The sequence below is a fragment of the Gopherus evgoodei genome, chromosome 1 (genome assembly GCF_007399415.2).
Source record: "Gopherus evgoodei ecotype Sinaloan lineage chromosome 1, rGopEvg1_v1.p, whole genome shotgun sequence".
Classification (NCBI taxonomy): domain Eukaryota; kingdom Metazoa; phylum Chordata; order Testudines; family Testudinidae; genus Gopherus; species Gopherus evgoodei.
Genome location: NC_044322.1, coordinates 341373865 through 341397604, shown reverse-complemented (window position 1 = coordinate 341397604; position 23740 = coordinate 341373865). Strand labels below are relative to the sequence as shown.

The window sequence follows — 23740 nt, the reverse complement described above, 5'->3', positions numbered from 1 at the left end:
TCTCTGATCCAGTTTTTAACATTGTGGGATTTAGCTATAATAATCCTTCCCACTTTTTACTTGGTGAAGTCTCTTTTACTGTCCTATACATGTATTTCCTGTGTGACAGCTGGTTCAGTTTTAATAAAGCCTAAAGCAGTGGCTTAAATGGTCTTCCTATTCCCTCTTTTGTTTGCAAATCTAAGTTATAAGATACCTGATCACTTCAGTGAACAACCTCTTAACCCTGGACTCTTATTTTTTTATACTGTATCACCATGATGAATTCACAGACAGGAATTACCAGGTGGACAGTCAATCATTTAATAAGCCTGTCTTCTTGCATATGGTTCGTTGACTTCCCTTTTAGCAACACAAACGGCTGCATTGTCAGAATAGATGTTCTGCAGTTCTTGTGTTCATTTCCACATGTAATCTTAGTTTTATTTCCCGCCTTATGATTTCCATCAACCTTTACTGCTGTAGATGCACTTCCTGCAGCCTTTGTGTCCTGAAGCATCTCATTTTCTTTTTACTTGTACCTTGATTAATGTCCTTCAGAAGGCTTTCTTTGTGTCACTGGATTGCACCCTGCCCTACAAAACACTTTGCTGTTGTGACCTCACTTACGGAAACTTCTTTTGATATTTGTCAATAACTTTCCAGTCACAATTCCTGTTTTGTAATACCAGCCATTTTATCCTGATCTTTCAATTGAATTTATCATTCAAATTCTCATGGTTTTATTTAATTGTTAAATCACCTACAAGAGTATGAGGGTTTCATTCTACAAACGTGTGAAATTGGGGCATGATTTGCTCCTCACATATATTTGTATAAATCAGGAGTGATTCCACTAAAGTCAGTGGAATAAAAGGTGTGACTAACTGGTGATGGGCAGTTAGTGAAAGTAGAATTGGCCTTAATCATTTGTTTTCCTCTCTGATCTGTTTCCTTACACTTGTCTCTACTTTCAAGAAAAGCCAGGAAAAGTTTGTGTCCGGATTGCCTCATGGACACCGCTCCTTTTCACAATTGTACAGACCACCTCCCCTTCCATTTGCAATGGCACAGTGTCCCTAGGGCCGCTTCAGCAGTTGTTTTCAAAGAAAAGTAATCTGAGGAAAGTTATGTGATATATTTTTAGCTTCTTTTCATATGATTTAGGACCAGGAAACAAGGTGGAGAGCCAGCATCATGAGACAGACAAAGTGGACCTCCAGCAAGTGCTCTACACAGGACTGATGGACTGCAAACCACAGTTTGAAAGCCTCTGATGTGCTAAAACGGTGTTTCTCAAATAGTCAGTTGCAATCCCCAAAGGAGTCATAAAAGGCAATCAGAGGGTCACAAGGCATTGAAAATTTTATTACCGTCAAAAGCAAAGAAAATGTTGCTCCCCTGTTCCCCACATACCTTTATCTTTTAAGGGCAGGTATTCCCCAACAACCTCTTGAAGCATGCACACGAATTATGCGGTTTATCATTGTTAGTGTTGATACATTTTATAGCAAGTTGTTTCAATCTAATTTTCTTTTTATTATTTGTCTCTTACCAAGGGTAAATGTATTAAAATCTGATATGCAGTTCCATGATGCAATCACTTTTCCATTGGAGAGGCCAAGTGTAGGAGTCAATCTCTGCAAGCATTTTACAATGAGACAGACAATTTAAAGGAATTAGAAATAGACACAGCCAGTTTCAAAGAAGGTGGAGATTATTGTCTTGCTGCAGTTGACATCATAGGCACTTTCTTTTAAGCCTTTACACTCCTTAAAGTAAGTTGCTTTAGGTTGAAAAATTTTAAAATATGCTAGAGAGCATGTGTCAGATGCTACAGCACCACAATAAATGTACCAAATAAGAGGCTGGAAGGATTGACTCATGGAGAAAGATTACAAGAAGTTGCATAGCTTTGCTAAACAATGACTCGGGGCTTGTCTACATCAGAAAGTTGCAGCGCTGGTGAGGGAGTTACAGCGCTGCAACTTTGAAGGTGTACACATCTGCAGGGCATCACCAGCGCTGCAACTCCCTGTTTGCAGCGCTGGCCGTACTCCCGTTTTGTCTCGGGTGTAGAGGATCCAGCGCTAGTGATCCAGCGCTGGTAATCCAATGTAGACACTTACCAGCGCTTTTCTTGACCTCCGTGGAAGGAGGAAGCCTCTGGTAATCAAGCTGGTCTCCTTCCCCGGCTTGCTCTCGCGTTCCCGGAACCCCGAGCAAGCAGGTCTCCTTCCCTGCGGTTTGCAGGGTGGTTCGGGGAACGCGAGAGCAAACCGCGGCGAAGCTGGTCTCCTTTCCCGGTTTGCTCTCGCGTTCCCGGAACCCCGAGCAAGCAGGTCTCCTTCCCTGCGGTTTGCAGGGTGGTTCGGGGAACGCGAGAGCAAACCACGGCGAAGCTGGTCTCCTTTCCCGGTTTGCTCTCTCGTTCCCGGAACCCCGAGCAAACAGGTCTCCTTCCCTGCGGTTTGCAGGGTGGTTCGGGGAACGCGAGAGCAAACCGCGGCGAAGCTGGTCTCCTTTCCCGGTTTGCTCTCGCGTTCCCGGAACCCCCCTTGAAGCCGCCCAACAGCGCTGCAGTGTGGCCACATCTAACACCACTTGCAGCGCTGGTTGCTGTAAGTGTGACCACTCTGCAGCGCTGGCCCTATACAGCTGTACTAATACAGCTGTAACAACCAGCGCTGCAAAATTTTAGATGTAGACATGGCCTAAGTGAGGATATAACTCCTGTATTTACTTGAAGGTCATTAACACCACAAGGAAAAAGAATTGTTTATGGGTGGTCACAGGAAGATAAATAGGAACAACAGAGTGCAATTAAAGGCTAGGCTTGCTGGCAATGGAGAGACTGGTTAGTTTGCAAAATAGCTTCTCAAACTATTTACGGCTCATTGTTGGAATCATTTAAAACTGGCTTAAACAAAACTTTAGAACTTCACTGTAGGAAACACTGCTACATTGGCTGGCGTAGAGGACCTGCTGGATACCTCCTCCGTCTCTAATTTCTGGGGTTACATGATTTAGTTTAGTATTTTATCCATAAAATACAATGGCCTTGATTCTCCTCTCACATAAAAGTAGTTTGGAGTAGCTACACTGAAGTCAGTCAGGTAATACTTGTGAAGACCAGAGAGCATGTATCAGATGCTATGGCACAACCAAAACACAATGCAGCAATTAAGAGGCTGGAGTGATTGCCTCATGGAGAAAGATTACAAGAAGTTGCCTGACTAAGTGAGGATATAACTCTTATATGCACTTGAAGGGCATTAACACCAAGAGGAATTAATTGAAAAATGTTTTACAGTTGGAGAAATAGAACACAACAGATTGTGCTTTTTGGAACCAAATCCTGGCACTGGTTCCACAGCTAGATAGATTTCCCCGTGTGTCTCTGCTGCACAAGGGGCCAGCCAAAGACAGGATTACAGAGGGATGTGCTCAGAGTACACACCCCTGCATGGTGAGTTCTAGAGAGAACTACTGAATGGCAACATAGATTCACAGAGTTTAAGGCCAGAAGGAATCATCAGATCATCTTGTCTAAACTTTTGTATATCACAGGCCACTGAATTTCACCCCTTACCCCTGTATTGAGCCCAATGACTTCTGTTTAGCTAAAGCATATCTTCCAGAAAGACATCCAGTCCTGCTGTGAAGATGTAATGAGATGGAGAATCCACCACTTCCTTTGGTGAAGGTACTTAGAGTATGTAATCCTTTTTCTTTTGATAAGCTAAACAGATTGAGCTCTTTAAGTCTCTCAATATAAGGCATTTTCTCCAGCCCTTGAATCATATTTGTGGCTCTTTTCTGCACTCTCTCCAACATCATTTTTGAAAAGTGGACATCAGACCTGGGTGCAGTATTCCAGTACTTGTCTCACCAGAGGTAAAGTCACCTCTCCTATTTATTTAGTCATCTAAGGATTACATTAGCCAAATGGTGCCCAAACTTTTCCTGTCATGCCCCCTTAACAGTACTAGAATCTGTTCGCACCCCCAACCCCCATTACTGCACAGATAAGACTTCCTCGCAGTGGAGCTTGGGCTGAAGGTGGAGCTGGAGGCAGAACTGGGGCTGGGGGAGGAGATGGAGCTAGAGATGGAGCTGGCCTGGGTGGCGGAGAGGGAATGAGGCAGAACTGGACTGCAAGGGAGAGGCACTGAGGGCAGAGCTGGGTCGGGGTCGAGCAGGGGCCTGAGTGGAGCTGTGGCTGGGGGCAGAGCTAGGCTGGGGACAGAGCAGGGGCAGAGCCAATTCTTTTAGGAGTTGTGATGCTTTGAGAGAGTACAAAGAATGGAATGCTCTTCCTTAGATGCCTGGCTGCTTTGTCTTGTTCACATGCTCAAAGTCAAACTGGTCACTAGATTTAGGGTTGGAAAGATATTATCCCCCAGGTCTGCTTGGCAGGGACCTTGAGGGATGCTCACTTTCCTCGGGTGCATGGGGCATGGTTCACCTGCTGGTATTATCTAAGCATATTCTATCTAATCCAGAGGTTCTGCAATTGTGGTCCACGGACCACACACTCCATTCAGGTAGTCCGCGGATAGTTCCCTCTAAGCTGCATGCCTGGGTGGCTGCGCACGAGAGAATGAAGGGCCACCCACCTAATTAGTGAAGCCATGTAGGTGTGGCACCACTAATTAGGTGCCTGGACCCTGGAGAAGATGCACATGTAAGGTGAGGTGGTGGCCTTGGGGGGAATAGGAGGTAGGTAGGAAGGGGCAGTGGGGTGAGAAGAGAGGGGGTTGGAATTTGGGATGTGCAGGGCTGCGGCGGCCAGAGAAAGGTGACATTCCCCAGCTCCAGGGCTGCGACTGCTGGGGAGACAGCCCTCCTTCCCAGCCTCGGCTCTGTGGCTACTGTGGCAGGGGAGAGACCTTCCTTCCTTCCCAGCCCCAGCTTGCGAACTGGCACGGGGGGGGAGACAGGGAGAGACCCCTTCCTTCCCAGCCCGAGCTCAGGGCCTGTCATGGTGGGGGAGAAAGGGCACATCCATCGCATTAGAAAGGTAAGACTACTGATATTAAAATATGAATTGTGTGCTTTTATTTGTAGAACAAAGAAACCTTAATTATTATTAATGTGGTTTTTTTTTAGATATAGTGCTTTTATCCAAAGCACTTTACAATAGTTTAGCTAACGGTATAAACAACATTTGGAAAAATCATTAAGTGGTTGCCGAGACCCTCAGCAATTTTCAAGTGGTCTGCGGGAAAAAAAGTTTGAGAACCATTGATCTTGGGCATTGGTAGCACCTCAGTCTTTCCTGTTCTCTCCCTATGGCATGCAACAGTTTGGTCTCCAGTGGTCAAACTTAAGTCATTGGGGTTAATATAGGGCTATCTGGGTGAAACTGAATGGCCTGTGATATGCAGGAGGTGAGACTGGGTGATCTAATGGTCTCTTCTGGCATTAGATTCTATGAAACTATGAAACTCGAAGGTGCAAGTTAGCCTGGTCTACTGATTTAAAATGTTTCTCTCTAGTAGATGTTGTCTAACATCTTCCTCATTTACTAAGGGACTGGAAAGAACTTTATCATCCTCATGTAACAGAAGATCATCATCTTGCTTCTTTCTAAACACAGAACAGAAATATTTATTGAACACTTCTGCCTTTTCTGCATCATTAACAATTTTACCATTTATTGCCAGGATTTCTTTTGTTCCTAATATACTTAAAAAACTAGTCATTGTCCTTAGCCCCGCCAGCTATAGATTTTTCCTTTATATCTTTAGCTTCTCTTATGAGTTTTCTACATTTAATAACTTCTAATTTATATTGATTGTTATTTAATTTTCTCTTTTTCCATTTGTTATTATAGTGCTTTTTTACTTCTAATTGCTGCCTTCAGTTCACCACTGAATGAGAATGAACCAAAGTTATCCTCTCTTGTTTGTGAAATTGTAGCTCTGTCACTCTGAACAAAGAGCTGGAGCACTGCAGAAGCTCTGCCAGCTCTTTGGTTGCAAAGGGTTTCCAGTTACCAGTTGCCAACCAGGCTGCCTGCAGGATTCACCGAATCACAGAGTAAGCCACTGTCAGAACTAAAAGATCTCACATCTCCTGACTCAGTCTTGTGTTTCAGAGTGGATACTCTTCAGTGGGATCAGATTTACTTTGTATAGAGCTGGATGTTCATTTTCACTTTCAATATCCACCTATAGGAAAGCTGCCACTACGAAATGTAATTAGGTGTTGATGACCACCAAACTGATATAGTTAAACAAAAATCATTGAGTAGATATGTTAAGATTGCCAGATAGGCAATAAGGCTAGCTTATTAACAGTCTGTTCCACCCTTGTATTGAGCTGTGACACTCTGAGTTTGTTTCCCAGAGCTGAAGAAGAGCTCTAGTGTAAGCTTGAAAACTTGTCTCTCTCACCACCAGAAGTTGCTCCAATAAAAGATATGACATCACCCACCTTGTCTCTCTAATACTGAATGACTGTAAGTTACATTATTTGGTCTACAAGTGTTGGCTGTTACTAAGAATGAAGTTTCTCTTTAGTCCGTAGACGCTACTTTGCTTATCATTGCTCAAAATACTTTATGTTGCAATTTTGTCTTTGAAAGCTGCACCTTTTAGAGATTGACCACATTTAATTAAGTCTATATTTTTCCTGCAGAGATGAAGGAATGCACTATCTGCATCTGAATTACAGTACCAGCATACAGATATAATACACAAACCAAGCTGGGCGAATGAGGGAGCATGGTAGCTACTTCACCCTCAAGTGTGTATTTATACCTTCTACAGGTAGCACGTTAAATTGCTGCTAGTACAGATGGCATAAGTGCCCCAAACAGATTCAGGCAGAAGAATTCCTGGGGGAATATGAGTAACTACATTCTTTAGTTTGCTATCAACATGCTAAACTCGGCTCTCACTTATACCCACATGGCCCTGCTGAATTCACTGGGAGTTGTGGCCCTATGCCAGGACTGAATTTGGTTCATTTATTTACCTTTAAGTTTTTTAAAATAATTTCTTACTGTATTTGCTAATTATAAATGCTCAGCATGTGGAGAATTTTGTGGAAGCACTAGTGTGGCAGGTGGGAGTTAAGGCTTGCCTGGGAAAGGGAGTAGGTGTGACACTCGAGCTACCCTTTTTCAAAAGTCGTAGCAAGGTTTGCTGGTGAGCACACTCACTACAGCATCCCTGCAAGCATTATGCCTGCTCTTACCCTACTCAGCCGCAGAGCCTGATCCTGTGAGGTGCTGTCATCAGCTCCCATTTGATGAGTGGGACTTGCTGGCTTTCATCAGCTCAAAGGTGGCACCTAGCATCTCCCATGGTCAGTCCTCTCTGCCTCTGGCAGTCAGGTGGCACAAGGAACGTACTGGCTTTCTGTGTGAGTAAGCAACTGATGGTGCCCACCAGTGGCTAGTCCACACAGAGGATAAGGGGCCTACCAGTAGTGCTAGCTAAGGGCATGTTTCTTTAGCTTAACGGCTTTTGTGTGGTTTTTAAGCTAATGTCATCCCTGGCTCTCTAGCTGTGTGTGGGATTTACCTAGGATTGGTGGGCCTGGGTCTAATAGCACTTACACTGGTTTTAAACCAGTGTAACTCCTGATTTATACCAGTGTGAGATCCGAATCCATCCCCAAGTCTATAGCAGTCTTTAGCACACTGATTTACTATGGTGTGTCCCTGGTTCTAGGAACCTTAAGTTGGCCTTAAATGATCTTTTTTCCCTTAGGTGAGACCTCTTTTATACAACAATTTTATTTTAAAACTGATTAGTCATGATTCCCTTCAGGTCTGAATTATATATAATATGGAGAAGTGTAATGCTAAAATCCTTTTAGATTAAAAGTGCCATATTATCTGTTCCACAGCAGCTCTTTTCTAATTATGTTATATTATGCTATAAATTACTCTATAGATTTGTAAAGCATGACTTGGAAACATTATATATCCTGTAAGTGCTTTAAAATTAATTTATTCTTGAATGTGTCCATGTATGAATGAGTTTGGCATAAGCCTTTCAATTTTATGCTCCACTACAGAAAGTGTACAAAGTACAAACTGTAAATCACCCTCTACATTTACTGAGATGGCTGCTCAGCTATGAAAAGAGTCTATCCAACTATTTTAAAGAAGATTTAGATGCAAAAATAATAATGTGTGTAGTGGAGTTAACATGCAGCTCTGGGACATTCCAGCCTAAAACACTGCGACTAGTGAAGTCCCAGCAGGGTGAAGCTTCCCACGTGTTTTGACTAGGTTGCAAAATGACAGGTAGAAATGATGTAGAGGAAGAATTAGACCCCAGTCCTGCCATGAGCTCCATGTTAGTGGAGTCCAGCATTCACATGGAGCCCAGCTAAAGTCAGTGGGCGCATGTGAAACACATTGTAGGGCTGGGCCTTTATTTGGAGCGAGGTGATGTATGTCAGATGAGTCTAAGGCTACGTCTACACTACAGCATAAAATCGAAATAACTAAAACCGGTTTTATAAAACCGATATTATAAAATCGATTTTATGCGTCCACACTAGGGCACATTGATTCGGTGGTGTGCGTCCATGGTCCGAGGCTAGCGTCGATTTCTGGAGCGGTGCACTGTGGGTAGCTACTGTAAAATGATGAGGCCAATAACTTCGATTTCCGTCCACACTAACCCTAAATCGATATAGTAATATCGATTTTAGCGTTACTCCTCTCGTTGGGGAGGAGTACAGAAATCGATTTTAAGAGCCCTTAAAATCGATTTAAAATGTGTTGTAGTGTGGACGGGTACAGCGTTAAATCGATTTAACGCTGTTTAAATCGATTTAACTACGTAGTGTGGACCAGGCCTGCAGTGCCTGTTGCAGAGAAGTGGTGAGCAGTGAGCACCCTCCACTCCCATTGAAGTCAGCGACCGCAATGTGTTGTTGAAGTAGATGGGAGTTAAGGGACCTCAGCATCTCTCCAGATGGGACCCTGAGAGACATCTGAGGGAACAGCATTAAAAGAAAATAAACTACTCCCTGCCTGATCCAGCTCCTGTGGAAGGAAATGGTAGAGCTCCTATTGACTTCAGTGGTGCCATAAAGGGCCCTTTGCCTCTTATGTTGTTGGTCAGATTAATAGTTAAAATCTGAGTCTGAAATGTATGTCCTATAAGCAAACAGTGAGTCTTCTGTTGTGAGGGAAAGAACTGTTGGGGAGCAGATTAAAAAAATTGTATGTTGGCTATAATGACCTGAATAGCTTTTAAAATATTAAAGAAAATGGAAGGATTAAATAAAAGAAACCTCTTCTGATTGATTCTGCTAGAAGATCTTGAAGAGACAGGAATAAGAGCAGTTGGGAGAGGAAATAAGAAACTTTTTTTTTTTAAATTGAGTCCTTATGTTAGCAGTCATAATATACTTGTACTAGTCCATATATTAAGAAATGGTGATGGATGTTTCCACATCCATTAATCAAGTGAGTTATATAAGGCTCATAAATTGTTTGGAAATGAAAAGGGATATGTAAAGTAAGTATTATTAAAGCTATTTTTTCAAAATAAATAGAAGCTCTTTTTTCCAAACTCTTTATAATAAAAGTATAACAAGAATATGCGTATACATTTTTTTCAAAAGTAGGTAAATATTATTCAAAACATTACAGCATCATTTTGTACCATTCTTAATTTTAAAAGGGTTCTGATTATAAATTCATTCCTATCTATTATATATGTACCCATTTCAAAACACAGCAAACCTAGCAAATTATATAATCTAAAACTTGACACTTAGGGAATGTCTACACTGCTCCGCAGTTCGGACTAAGCGGGGTTAAATAGTGCTGCCTACCAAAGTGCTGTGCTGCATTTCCTCTGTATGTATGTTAATGCAAACTAGGAACCTTCTAGTTCAATGCCCACAGTGTCCAGTACTCTAGGAGAGTTACAGTACAACACTTTGAGGCACATTGCTATTCACACCCCTGTAATGTTGACCTGCAGGGCAGTGTACACGTGTACTTAGATTTGGTATGTTTCTCGGCCAGGACTTGACATGTGTGCTCAGTGTTAGGATCCCTAACTGAATACTATGGACTGGACTTTTATAATCCAGCCTGAGGAAGGGGTACGTACTGCATAGCTGCTCTGCTCCGGGAGTAGGGCAGGAACGCTAAGCATCACAGTCTGGTCCCTGCTTCCCCTATGCTCTAGAGAGGCAGTTGTGGTGTGGATTACTTCAACTCTCGGTGCTGCCTCCAGTGTGTTGACTGGTATGTTGGGGGGTGGGGGGCAGTTAGTCAGTATCCCGTGCTTTAGAATGTAAGCTCCCAATCTTGCAAAGCATTTAAAGACATGCTTCAATCCATCCCTATTCAGCAAAGTGTTTAAACACAAGTTTTTAAGTTCCATTGACTTAAGAATGTGTTTAAAGTGAAGCCTGGGCTGAAAGTGCTTTGCTGAACATGGATGGACAGTTGAATTGGGAGCCTCAGAAGGGTAATGGGAAATGCTGTGTACTCCCAGCCACATTAAATCAATTAATAACATTTTTGGTGAAATTACCAGGTCTCTTTGGTAATTTTCATGGGATCTTTAGAAGTCCACAAGCCATATGTAGCACCAAATTCTGCCTTTTGGGATGCACATAGGGCTTCCATTGATTCCATTCAACTCTGTGCACATACAGGGTCAGAATTTGGCCCATAACATCAGGAGGATGGCAGTAGCTATGGGTTAGGTCTGAGATGCCCAGATTTCTCGAACGCAATATGTATGAGTAGTCCCAAAAAGCCCAAAAATCCACAGATGCAGGAGGTACTTAGGGATGCCATTCATTACTATTTATTTTTATAATGCTGTATCCACAATGAAGTGATTCCCAGTGATTCTGCCTGTCAAAGTGGTATTTGGGAAACACATTACCATGTCTTCCCATTGGCAATCCACATGACAGCGTCCCTCTTGGAAGCACCAGTTTCAAGTGAGACAAATCTGCACATGACATTACAGAAATGGGTGGCCTACTGCTTCTGTTTAGGGATAGCTCCAATAACTGGACTATAGTGATGGATGAGTGCCTTTATATTTGGGGATTACTCAAAATGTCTTGAATCAGATCAATCCAATTGTATGTGTCTTCATGATTTACTTTAAAACCAAAGTAAAGCTAAATTGAGTTATTAGGTTGTGTGAATCTTAATGCTGACCTGAGCACAGAAGCCAACGTGTGCAAACAGAACTTAGTCCTGTGCTCCTCATTCAGCCAGAACTTTCATTGATTGCAATAGACGTGCTGGACTGAGCCCATATAATTTGCTTTATAGTTTATTTTGGAATATGATTTACAGTCAACCATAGAGAAGAGCAAATAAGATGGCCTTCAGGCCAAAATTCAAGAAAGGAAATCACTGAGTCGTTTGGAGGGAGGATAAGATTTCTGTATAGATGAGGAATCCTTGGAAGCACAAATGAGAGAGCGATTTCCAACTGTGGAAAGTCTATAAAATGGGGAAAAGGAGGAGAAGAGAGGAAGTCAGTACTGGAGCAGTGAAATTAACAGAGAGGGAAGTAGATAGATCTAAGGATAGAAAGGTGGGGTGGCCTGTTTCATGGGGAGTTTGGAAAACCAGGTGGTAGTTTTGAATTGGATTTGAGATAGATAGGAGGCCAGTGAAAGTGAGAGAAGGGTGACGTGGTTCTGTTTCATGGAATTGGAGAGTACTCTGGCCACAGCATTCTGGACGCTGAATTTAAGGGACGGGGATTTAGAGAAACTAAAGAGTCACCTTAACTGAGCAGTCAAGATGGGAAGTGAATAAGTATACAAATAAGGCTTCCAACAGAACATCAAAGTAAGAACAAATAATATTATTCTGTTAATCTAATCAGCAGATTCTAATGCTGGGTGCCCTCAATTCCATTGGAATTGGAAGTTGAAAATGCCTAGCACCTTGCTGGAGGCATCCAGCGCCTCACAGGATCAATCCCTAACACAGCAGAATAATATTTATATATTGCTGAAGTACATGCGTATTGGACTCACTGATGTCAAAGAAGCCTTTCACCATAACTGCTACTCATTTGAGAATCTGTGGGTCATTCATTCACTGGTAGTTTGAAGAACAAGATGAAAGTGTCTCTGATGACCTGCTGTTGAAAATCTTCAAAAACATTTCAAAGGCAGGTTTCATTTTAGGAGATGTTCATGTCTGAAAAATACTAAAGAGGGTATTGTTCAAGAGAAATGTGCTAACAGCTCTACTCTAAAATAGATAAATTGTATAGTCTGATGTATTGTTGAACCTCTCTGGATATTACAAAAATAGCCCCTTAAAAATTTGTTCTAGAAACGTTCATCTGACAGATCTAGCCTTTATAGAAGTTTCCAAAGATTCAGATGACGTACTGCTGAGTTATCATCATCATGTACTGACGCAGAACTCTCAGCCTCTTCATCTAAATATATGCGTCTATTAATTGGTACAATATGTAAGAGAGGATGCAAGGACTAGGTTAATTTACAGGGGCTGTGCTGTGATGTATAATTTTAAGCAATTGCATCTCATTGTCAACATAGCAAAGATTTTTTTCAGTTACTGATCTGGCACCGTTTCATATGTCTTGTAGGAGTATTTGCACTTTGCAGAAGTGTCAATTGCCATATTTCCATTAACTCTCCACCATCCCCTTACAGATGGAACTATTTCTTAAGATTAATAATCGTGCTTATAATAAAAATGCTTATCCAAAACCCCTCTTCCTTTAATTTTGTAAATCATAGATAAATTAGAGTGATCCGATGGGTTAAGTGCAAATGAATCATACATGATCCTGGGAATTTAGCAACTGAATCAATTATTTTCCTTTTGGTTATGCTGTAGTTATTATAAATAACCTCCATGCTTAATCAGTGGAGACTTAGTCTATTAATTAAGAAGACAACAGGGCATATTTTATTGTAGTATTAAATCCTGCAAGTTCCTATAGGCAGGGTGTTGTCAATACTTCTAAAAGGGTATTATTACTCTGATATACATGGTGGAGCATTTTACTGGCCTCACTAACAGATGTTTTGTTGTTGCTTAAAAACAACAATAAACAGATTTACACCAATGTAGCACAGAACTGAGTTAGACCCTCTATATCTTATTTTAGAGACAAGAGCTTCTAATAAATGTAATTAATTCCCCCTGTGGTCCTAAGCACAGGGGGCCTTCAAATCAATGACCACTCCAAAACTAGACTACATTTTGTTTGCTTCTGTTGCCTCTTTTTGACCTGATCAGCTAGTCAAATTTCAGGGCCTGGAGGATGTTCCATTTTGGAGCAGAAATTGGAAGACTGGTATTTTCTTTGATGCAACTTTGTTTATTTACAGGGAATGTACAAAGTTCTGCTTCTCCAAATGCAGGAGGAACCAAGAACAAAAGGAGCAGTTTCTTAGCTTCCAGCCCCTGAGCCTCTTTGCGTCTGACGAAGTGGGTATTCACCCATGAAAGCTCATGCTCCAATACGTCTGTTAGTCTATAAGGTGCCACAGAACTCTCTGTTGCTTTTTGCTGAGCCTCTTGAGTTAACATCAGATCCAAAAGCTCCTTTCTAGCTTTTTTCAACGTCACACTGAGCTCACAGGCTCTGCTTGGCTGTATTGCTTTCTCTGCCTGTCTCTGTGTTCCTGTCTGTTCTCAGTTTGTCGGTGTTCTCCCTTCTCTCACAGGCACACACCGCTCCTGGTTGCAATACTTAGTGGAACCCCACCACCATCCTCATGATGCTAGTTCCTGGGCAGACTTATTAGGCTTTGTTTTAGGTGTGGTCCCTTAATTGTCTCTTACAACCATCTTAAATGAAGGGCTTGTTTACATATCAATTTGAAGGAGATTTTAATTCAACCAGAACACAGTTTCATCCAGCTCATATATATAAACACAAAGGGCCAAATGCTGATCTCGGTTACTCCAGTATCAATATGCACTTACTCCATTGACTTCAGCAGAACTATTCCAGATCTATCCTGGTGACACTGTGGATATGTACATGGCAGCTGGGAGAGAGCTGTCCACACAGGTACACAGACACATGCTAGCTCGGCTCAAGCTAGTGAGCTAAAACTAGCAGTGTGGCTGCAGCAGCGACCCAGGCTAGCCACCCAAGCACAAACCCAGAAACTTAGGCAGCATTGGACTTCGGTGGCTAACCCTAGCCACCACCCAAGCCACTTGGCCACACTGCTAATTTTAGCATATTAGCTTGAGCAATGCTAGCATGTGTCTGTCTACCCGTACTGGGAAACACCCTCTCCGCTACAGCCTGAGAGCAACATTTGGCCCAAAGTATCTGCTTTAGTGTTTAGATGTCACTTAGGGCCAGATGCTGCTCACTTTACCCAAATGAGTAGTTGACTTAAATGAGGTCAGTCTAGTGAACAGGGTTCAGCCCTGGACCCCAATCCTGCAAACACTTTATGCATGAGAATAACTTTTACACTTATGAGGAGCTCCATTCTGCTCAGTGTGGGAGTACCCATATGCATGAGTGCGTTTAAAGGAGTGGAGCCTTTGTCAGAGCATACTTGAATAGGATAGGAATTTATTGGGTTGTCTCTCAAGTATACTTCTTTAGTGCAATGAGAGTAAGTTGTAATGACTGCTGCTTAATCAGAACAGAATCAGCATAAATCCCATTAAATACGAATGAATTCAAGAAGAGAGTCAAGGGACTAAGTAGTAAAATACGAATGAATTCAAGAAGAAAGCCAAGGTACTAAGTAGTATTAAATAGGTGTAAATTTCTAAACTCCAGTCTTACAATACAGAAGCAGAGAAATAAATATTGAAGGAGAAACATGAAATGCTGGTTAATATCATTTATTCAGTACAGTATTATATTTCCATTTTTTTCAGCCTCTTAATCAAGACAGCTGCTTTGCCTTGTATCTCACTACACAATCAATGTATGCATTAATCAACAGCATCACATAGTGTTTTATGCTTCATTGCCTAAATAATGTGCACATAGGAGGCAAGCCAATAAATCATTTTACGGAGGTTACACCAGTAGCAACATAAGCAGAGTCAAAGCTTCCAAGAAAATAGAAACAGCTATGTCCTAAAAAAACCCCAAATTAATGCATTTCTTACCATCTGCTATTAATCTTTAGGGAGGTTAATATATTATTTTTACTAGAAGCATATCTATCATTCAATCAATGCATTTAGATGTTTTCTGGTGTATCTTTGACTTGTTTGAAACGGTAACTGATACATCAAATCAACTCTTTTCAGTCCTTTTGGAAACAAAGCATAGTTTGTCAATGTGATACTGGTACTTGGTCTATATTCTTGGTTAAGTCCAGTCCTTCAAACAGTATCTATTCCAACTTTTCCTTCTAGGTTTCTTCTTGAATACTACAAATTAAGGCCACTTGTCTACTCAGTTTGAAATTGCTGTGTGAAAACTTCTCTCTCTTCCATCCCTATTACAGAGGTTAATTGTTTAATTATGTTGAATGAACATCTGAATTCACATTTTTCCTCATGAAAATTCTGTGCTTGTGGGTAACTTTCAGTGTCTCCATCATATGCACAACATAGGGAAACTGAGGACTTAATCCTGTGAGATGTTTCATATCCTCAAGTCCCATTGACCTTCATGAGAATAGAGGAAGCTTAAAACCTCACAATCACAGGTCCTCCATGTGTGCATAATTAATAACACAAAAGATTTATACAATTAAAACCTAATGCACTGTGACTACTTGCATAAGTAAGGATTTAGCAGTCTTGGGTTCTTTAAAATGGTACATGTTGTTTTGAAAATACAGCTAACAGCAACTAGCAGTGTACCTGCAAGATCAAAATATGTCTTTTTAATTTAGTGCTGTAGCGTGCCATTCAAAAGCATGAAAGATTAGCATAGATCAGTGTATACTTAGGGACGTATCTCAGGTGTGGTTTTATCATTGAGCCAACTAATTACTCTGGCTTGTGGTAAGGTTTTTTTTTAATTTTATTTTTGGTTTTTTTTTTTTGTTTTGTTTTTTTTACTGTTACATCTTTCTTCAAATATTTTTTAAACCACTCATGCAGACACAACATTTAAAATTGCTCACTGCTGGAAAGATGTTCCAACGAATCTTACTTCTTTCACAGTGGAACAAGATGCATTATTGCTCAAGACTGTTTATTTTGATTTTTGTAAGTCTTCATCATGTTTTCCTCTGTAAATTTTAGTTTTTCATCTGGTTCCTTGGTACATCACTGAATCATTCTCACCACTTGACTTTCAAAAAGCTCCATTTCTATGGTTAGCAAAATAGACATGTAAGCACATCACTAGATAATTTCCTTCATCCCCTCCACACTGTTAGCACTAAATAAAATAATGAGATCATTTACCAGCTAAACAATGTGTAAGATTTCATTTTATTTTACCTTAACCATTCTATTTTTCCCTCCCTCCCTCACAGATGATGGAAATGCTTAAAACAAACTAAGGTAGTATGAAACTGACTAATATAAGTGTAAGCATGGCACCTACTGAGTGAGCTGTAAAATGTTTGTGTGCTTCTGCAAAACTATGTTGCATGGCTTCTGCTATTGTCTTGTGTTTCCGATGTTTAGGCAGCACGTTTCAGTAACTTGTAAAGCATTTCATTTTATATTTATAGTCCTAATGTTGGATTTGTATTTTTAGAAACCCCCTTTTTAAAATAGTCCTTGGCAAATGATCATAACATAGCTGCAAGCACTGTAAAAATTATTTGTTATAATAATGTCCAGAAGCTCCAATCAGGACCTCAGCCCATTGGGCTAGGTTTTGTAGAAACACATAATAAGAGAGCATAAATTTGGTATGCACATGAGTTAGGATAATAGGCCAGATTTTTAAAGGTATCTAGGTGCTTAGTGGGATTTTCAAAAGCACCAAGGCACTTCAACCTCATTGATTTCAATAGATGTTAGGCACTTAGATGTTTGTGAAAATCCTACTAGGCATCCTAGTAACTTTAAAAATCTGGCCAAGTGTAAATAATCTTGTGAACTCTTCTATGGTTATCCCATGAAAATAACCTTCCAGACTGGCCACTGTAGAATTCAAGCCGTGTTAGTCTTCTACCCTAAAGTGAGTAACTTTTGTGTTACTGTATATAATGGTTGTTGTGTAGAAATCAAACATATTGCACTTTCGTAGTAATATGTCCAAAAGATCATTATCAGCCAAAGAGATTATATTGTCCTTTTTTAAAAAAAGAACTGTTATAAAATTTGAGTGAATATAATGCTCATGATGCTGAGACTAATAGCATTACCCTGAAACAGGCAAGCTTCCCTGCACAGCTCTTCCAGTGCTTCCCATTAATGATCTGCAACACCCTTGCTGTTCCCGTCCTGGGTTTCTCTTGAGCAGAGACAGACACTTATATTAAACTGTGTCATGGTTTTGTGATGTGCACAAGTGGGGGGTTGAATGAAACCACCAAACTCATTTTCACATGCCCTAAGCTATCATTTGAAACCAGATCACCAGAGGTGACAGATCAATGCACTAGCCCAGTGTGCCACTTAGCTCCATGTTTCTTTTCTTTTTGGACACTAGAAGCAGTGAAAAGCAGTTAGTTATGCTGAGTGCACTCAGTTCAACTCCTCAGAGCTGAACTACTCATCCCTTCCAACCCCGATATTCTATTATTCTATGATTGTACGCACTCAGTGTTTCATAGTTATATTTTATCATTAAATGAAAGTACTTCACCACAACATACACATTGCTAAAGTGCATGGAGTTAACAATACACATTGCCCTCGTCCAGACTAACCCGCGGCATCGGCGGGTTAAAATCGATTGCTCGGGGATCGATATATCGCGTCTAGCCTGGACGCGGTGTATCGATCCCCGAGCGCGCTTACATCGATTCCGGAACTCCATCAATCCGAACGGAGTTCCGGAATCGACACGGAGAGCAGCGGACATCGATGCAGCGCCGTCCAGACTGGTGAGTACCTCGATTTTAGAAATTCGACTTCAGCTACGTTATTCTCGTAGCTGAAGTTGCGTATCTAAAATCGATTTTAATTCCTAGTCTGGACGTGGCCATTGTGTGATAACAGAATAACTTACCAGAACTATGTCTACCATCTAAATTATTGCGGTTATAACAACTAGAAATTTGACAGCCATCTACATGACATTTTTACAGCTCTTCTCCATTATCCAGCTTGAAAGCTACTGCTCTCTTCCTTAAGGGACTAATGATTAGAACTAAAAGAGCTTGAAAAATCCCACCTGGTGAGCAAGGTCACCGTTTTATTCCCTAACAAAACAGATCACTGAGCTAACAAGGCTAGGGAAGCCTTAATTATCCCAACAGAGCATTTTAAAAGCAAAGAGAAAATAGGGCAGTAAGAATAGTACTTTACAGAAGTAAGGAAGATTATTTTGTGAAACCATCCCAAGAGAAGCCAGGGAGCCTTAGGGTCAGATATTTCTAATGCTGGGGGTGGGTTACAGAAAAGTGTGGGAATAACTAACACTGTCTCATGAAATCGCAGTTTTCTTCTTTGTGGGTTAGCCCCAGAGGTGAAAGTAAAATTGAGCCAGCTCTGGCCCCCCCTGGAAGGGGTGGGGCCTTGGGTGGAAGGGGCAGGGTTAGGGTCAGCATCCTGCATCCAGCCCATCTGCCCTGCCTGGCCTGCACAGCCCAGGGCTCCGGGCGCGATTTAAATCACGGCCCTGGGACAGCTACTTCTTTTGCCCCCCTTCCCCCCATCGGCCGCTGGGGGTGGAGGCAAAGGGGCAACGACATTAAAGCATTGTCGCGACAGTGTTTTAAGGACCCGGCTTAAAGCGCTGCCACAGCAGCGCTTTGACATCGCTTCCCCTTTGGCGCCCCCCCATCAGCGGCCCTGCTGGTAAGGACACGGCAGGGCTCCCAATGGGGGGCACAAAAGGGACAGCGACGTTAAAGCACTGCCACGGCAGTGCTTTAAAGTCAGCAGTACGGGCTGGTACTGGCAGCTACTTTTTACTGATACTCCATACTGACCCGGCCGTACCACCTTACATTCACCCCTGGTTAGCCCAAGCAGGTAGAGTCCCTGCAATGAAGATACAGGCATGAACTCAGAAAACAGAACATGTATATATTTCCACAGGAAGGTAGCGAGGCAGCTCCCCTCCTCCTGTTCGTGCTGCTGACTCCTAAAAACACTTTTGCTTTTCCTCCAGGCAGGAAGTGCACCCCCACTCTCCACTTCCTCAGAGCAGTGTCCTTCCCATCTGCGCCACAGAGAGCACACAGACAGCACAGTAATCCTTTTACAATTCTAATCATTTCCGTAGTACCAAGGATCTCAAAGCACTTTTCATAACTAAATTGTCACATTACATCCCTGTAGTCAAGCGAGATTATCCCTTATTTATAAAGTGGAAAAAGAAGGAGAGACTAGCCACAGTCCAGCAAAGCATACTCTTTACTTTAAGCATGTAACTAATCCCACTGATTTCATAAAGATAAGCACAAGCTTAAGTGGTTTACTGAATCAGAGCTATAGAGAGGGCTAACTGACTTGCCCCAGGTCATTCAGAGAGTATGCTTCTTGCTTCAGCCTCTGGCCATTCATTATGATGATTAGTTTCCTCTTGGCATTGGCATGGTAGAGGTGGAATGTGCTAGAGACTATATTGCTGGTGGAACAACTTGCAGTAGTTGGCTAGCTCTGCAGCGTCATCACTCAGGGTCTTCTCCAGATCAGAAAAAGTCAGAGCCTGTAGCCCACAGCAGATGTCGTCTGGGTAGATGAAATTCCATGACTGGGCTGGTGGCAGGTTATTTCTGTACAGATTGAACAAGATTGGGCCTAGAACAGACCGCGGGGGTGACCTGTTCATCTGTTTTTTCCAAGCATTTGTTTTCTCACACACATGCACCTTCAACCTCTGTCTTGGAGTAGCAGTTCGATGGCATCAGTAAGCCATGGTGGGAGGACTCTTGATATTTTAACAAGTAGACTCAGGTGCCACACCATATCATATGCTGCAGTGAGGTCAAGGAAAATAGCACCTGTTTTCAGGTTTCTCTGAAAAACATTTTCGATAAATAGGTGATTAGCACAAGTACTTGGTCACATGTGCTTCAACCTTGTCAAAAGCCTACTTGCTCAACATTCAAGATGTATTCCACCTCTAGTGCTGTTCACTGTAAAATTAGGCATTCTAAAACCTTGAGACACACAGAAAGCAGTGATATCGGGTAGTAGTTTGATGCCTGGCTTGGGTCTTTACTAGGTTTTGGGAGGCTGATGACTTTTGACATGCACCAGATTTTCAGCCACAGGCTGAAGCCTACCCAGTTTACTTAGGTCTGACCCTCAACCGAATATTGACATACAAAAGCCACCTGAGCAAGATAGCAGCGAAGGTCAAGACACACAACAACCTTCTCAGCAAACTGGCAGGTTCTTCATGGGAAGCGGATGCTCCAACCCTAAAGGACTTCAGCCCTTGCCATATCATACTCAATAGCAGAGTATTGTGCGCTACTCTGTAATCAGTTGGCACACCCCAAACTTGTTGATGTGCAACTCAGTTCAACAATGCTCATCATCACATGAATTCTCCTCCCGACTCATCTTTCATGGCTTCCAGCTCTGAACCACATTGCTCTCTCTTACATCAGGAGGGAGATTGCAGCTGGCAAACTGCTTGAGAAGAGATACACCAACCCAAATTGGCCCCTGTTCAATGACTTTTTAGTCCACCAGCTACACGTCTTTCATCACGACACCCACAGTGGTCAAGGTTGCCACGTCAGGATGTGACAGCAGATTCCTTGTAGTGGAAAGACTGGTACTTAACGTCAATCTCAATCAGTTCCTTGTCTCAGACCCTACTGCTCATCTGCCCAGTTTTGACCTGCCACGTTGTCAGTGGGCCCTTCTTAACCAGTTCCAAACTGGGCAAGGCCTCTGTGCAATCAAACAGCACTGTTGGGGTCTTCAAGACAATCCAAACTGAAGCACAGATCAAACTATGATACACATTGTCGAGGGGTGCCCACTAACCAATTCAGGTCTGGGCTCCAAGATAGCCATTAAGAATGCTATTGCTTGCAGGGTTGCCAGAATAATTTTTATAGTGATGGTGCTGAGAGCAAATGAACCAAACTGTAAACCCTGTATATAATGGAATCCACTTCAAGCCAGGGGGTGCAGCAGTACCCACATCACCCTTAGTTCCAGCACCTATGATTGCTTGGCTCAGTGAATATGCAAACACTAAATAAATACCCAGAGAGTCTGTGGAAGAGAATTCCCAGTGTTGGTCCTCCACCACAAGACCATACTTCCATTGTGTGAGAGCTGTAGCGACATCCCTAATGACAATGGAAAGTGGGATGATCTACCTACCCTCTGTGAGCACAGCATAATAATAATAGGTGTTGCATTTGCTACATGTGGCTGCTGCCAGGAAGGGTAGGCCAAAAATATAGCCCTTTCGTTGTTATGGTACCACATGGTATCCCTCTCTACTCTGTTAATCAGTGGGAGGAGGGAAAAGAAACCTAGGGAAACCAATAGCATTTTATCACCTTGTCAATAAATTAAGCTAGCAATTTATTGCTATACCTGGGTAAGCACACAGCACTGGTGTACACACAGCTATACACAAATGGTTGATTTAGAATTTTCTAGCTACCCAGCAGTCAGATTTTTAGGGACATGTTCTCATGGGAAGTATCTTTAAATATATTTCCTTTTTGTATTCTATTAATGATAATTGCTGTCATGATTGCACCTCTTGTGATCAACTTCTTTACCGCAATGCTTTCAGGGGGAAATGGTGCGCTGAAAAATATTGAAGACAAAAAGACCATTTACCTGTTCCTGTGGAACATGGATGTACCTGTACTGCAGCAGGTTTATGTTTCAAATCAAAATTCTTAACAGAAACTTAAATAGCCTGTATTGTAGAGAATGATCCTTGACTTTCTGGGAGAGAAAAAGGTGCTATAATAGTTCTATTCCATCTCTAACTTATATGATGCTATTGTATTGAAAAATGTAAGAATGTTCCCCTTCTGGTACTGGAATGAAAAAGCTGGCAGATATGTTTTTAGATTTCACAAGAGGAAAAAAAGGATGGATGATGCGGGAGGGAAGCGTACCACCTTAGTGACTAGCTTTCTTTCTCAGTGCTAGCCAAGAAGAAGAAGCAGTGGGTTTTGTCACCTTAGTCTTGATCCTGGAATGCAGAGGGAGCCACCATCAGGAAGTCCACAAAATGTGAGAAAACAGTTGTGTTGAAATTAAGACATAAAGCTGTCTTCACTCTGCAACACATTAGGGGGGTTTGCAATGGCTTCCTGGACACCTAAACCCAGCTCTGAAAGCAGTGCTCATATATTCTCTGAGGTGCTCAAATTCAGCTTATCTGTAAGGGGAAGACAATATTGCTTCCATCTAGTTTGTACTTGAGGATATCTCAAGAAGTAAATCAAAGTATGCTGGGGATAAATCTTTGAAAAAGAGTATATGAAAACTTTGTTTAATTTGTTTCCACAGTTGTTGTAAAACTAACTCACTGGAGGCAACATAAGCTGAAAGTGGAATCTGTTACTAAAGTGGGAAATGACTTACCAGAAGAGCAAAGTCTTTATGTCTCTCCCTTAGCATGGCTTTGTGGGTAGCATGCTTACCTGTGGGCCAGAAGCTCCCAAACTTCATACTGCTACCTATTGCATCACTTGGGGGAGTGGGATTTCAGTTTGGAGATCACATCCTTTTTGGGTGAAATGTTGCATTGAGTTCCCTGCTTCCTGTTCTAGTGGCTGTCCAGGTTGAAGACAGAGAGACAACCCTGGTGTATTGGCCAAGATTGCCTCTCAGTAACGCTACTTCTGAAGTTCAGTGCTGTGTATTAGCTGCACTGAAGCACACAGTGGCTGCTACAGTTGGCTACAGACACTCTCACTACACTACTAGTATCCAGGGCCAGCTCCAGGCACCAGCTTAGCAAGCAGGTGCATGGGATGGCCACTCCGGAGCGGGGCGGCACATTCAGGTATTCGGCGGCAATTCAGTGGAGGGTCTTTCACTCCCGCTCAGAGCGAAGGACCTCCCGCTGAATTGCCACAGATTGCGATCGTGGCTTTTTTTTTTTTTTTGGCTGCTTGGGGTGGCAAAACCCTTGGGGCTGGCCCTGCTAGTATCTAATGGGTTTATAAAGCTATCTGAGCTAACTTAAATACCAAAGGCATTTTATACCACCAAGCTCTATTCTGGAAACGAACAATTTGGTGACCTCCATATCTGAATCTGGAAACTTATGGTGGAATCAAATGTCTGATAAACTAAGCCACTTGGAAGCAAGCAGCCTGAATGTTGTCCTGACTGCACAAGTGTGGATACCTGTGGAAAGAGAACCATGTAGCTCAGAAATCCACGAGGCATTTTCTCTGAATGGTTTTATCAGGGCATGGGACTTGCTCCCACCAAGAACTGACAGAAGGTTCTGTCCCCTAAACAGCAGATGAGGGACAGAAACAGCTGTGGAAACAAATTAAACCAAGTTTTGATATTCTTTTCCAAAGATTTATCCCTAACATCCGTTGATTTACTTCTTGAGATATCCTCAAGTACAAACTTGAGCACGTCAAAGAATATATGAGCACTGCTTTCAGAGCTGGGTTTAGGTGTCCAGGAAACCTATTGCAAAACCCCGTTCACTCCATCCCTGTCACCAGGGGCCATCCCCTTCAACATGGCAGCACAACTCCATGGGTTGCTGTGAACGCCACC

At 42.2% G+C, this 23740-nt stretch overlaps 1 protein-coding gene across 1 annotated transcript in view; it reads left to right on the top strand.

Moving 5' to 3' along the window:
• Positions 1-23740, top strand: part of LHFPL3 (LHFPL tetraspan subfamily member 3) — a 438995-nt gene that overhangs the window by 362518 nt on the left and 52737 nt on the right. The window contains 1 exon segment of the mRNA XM_030553290.1: positions 16411-16438. Coding sequence (XP_030409150.1) covers positions 16411-16427 — 17 coding nt within the window. The 3' untranslated portion in view covers positions 16428-16438.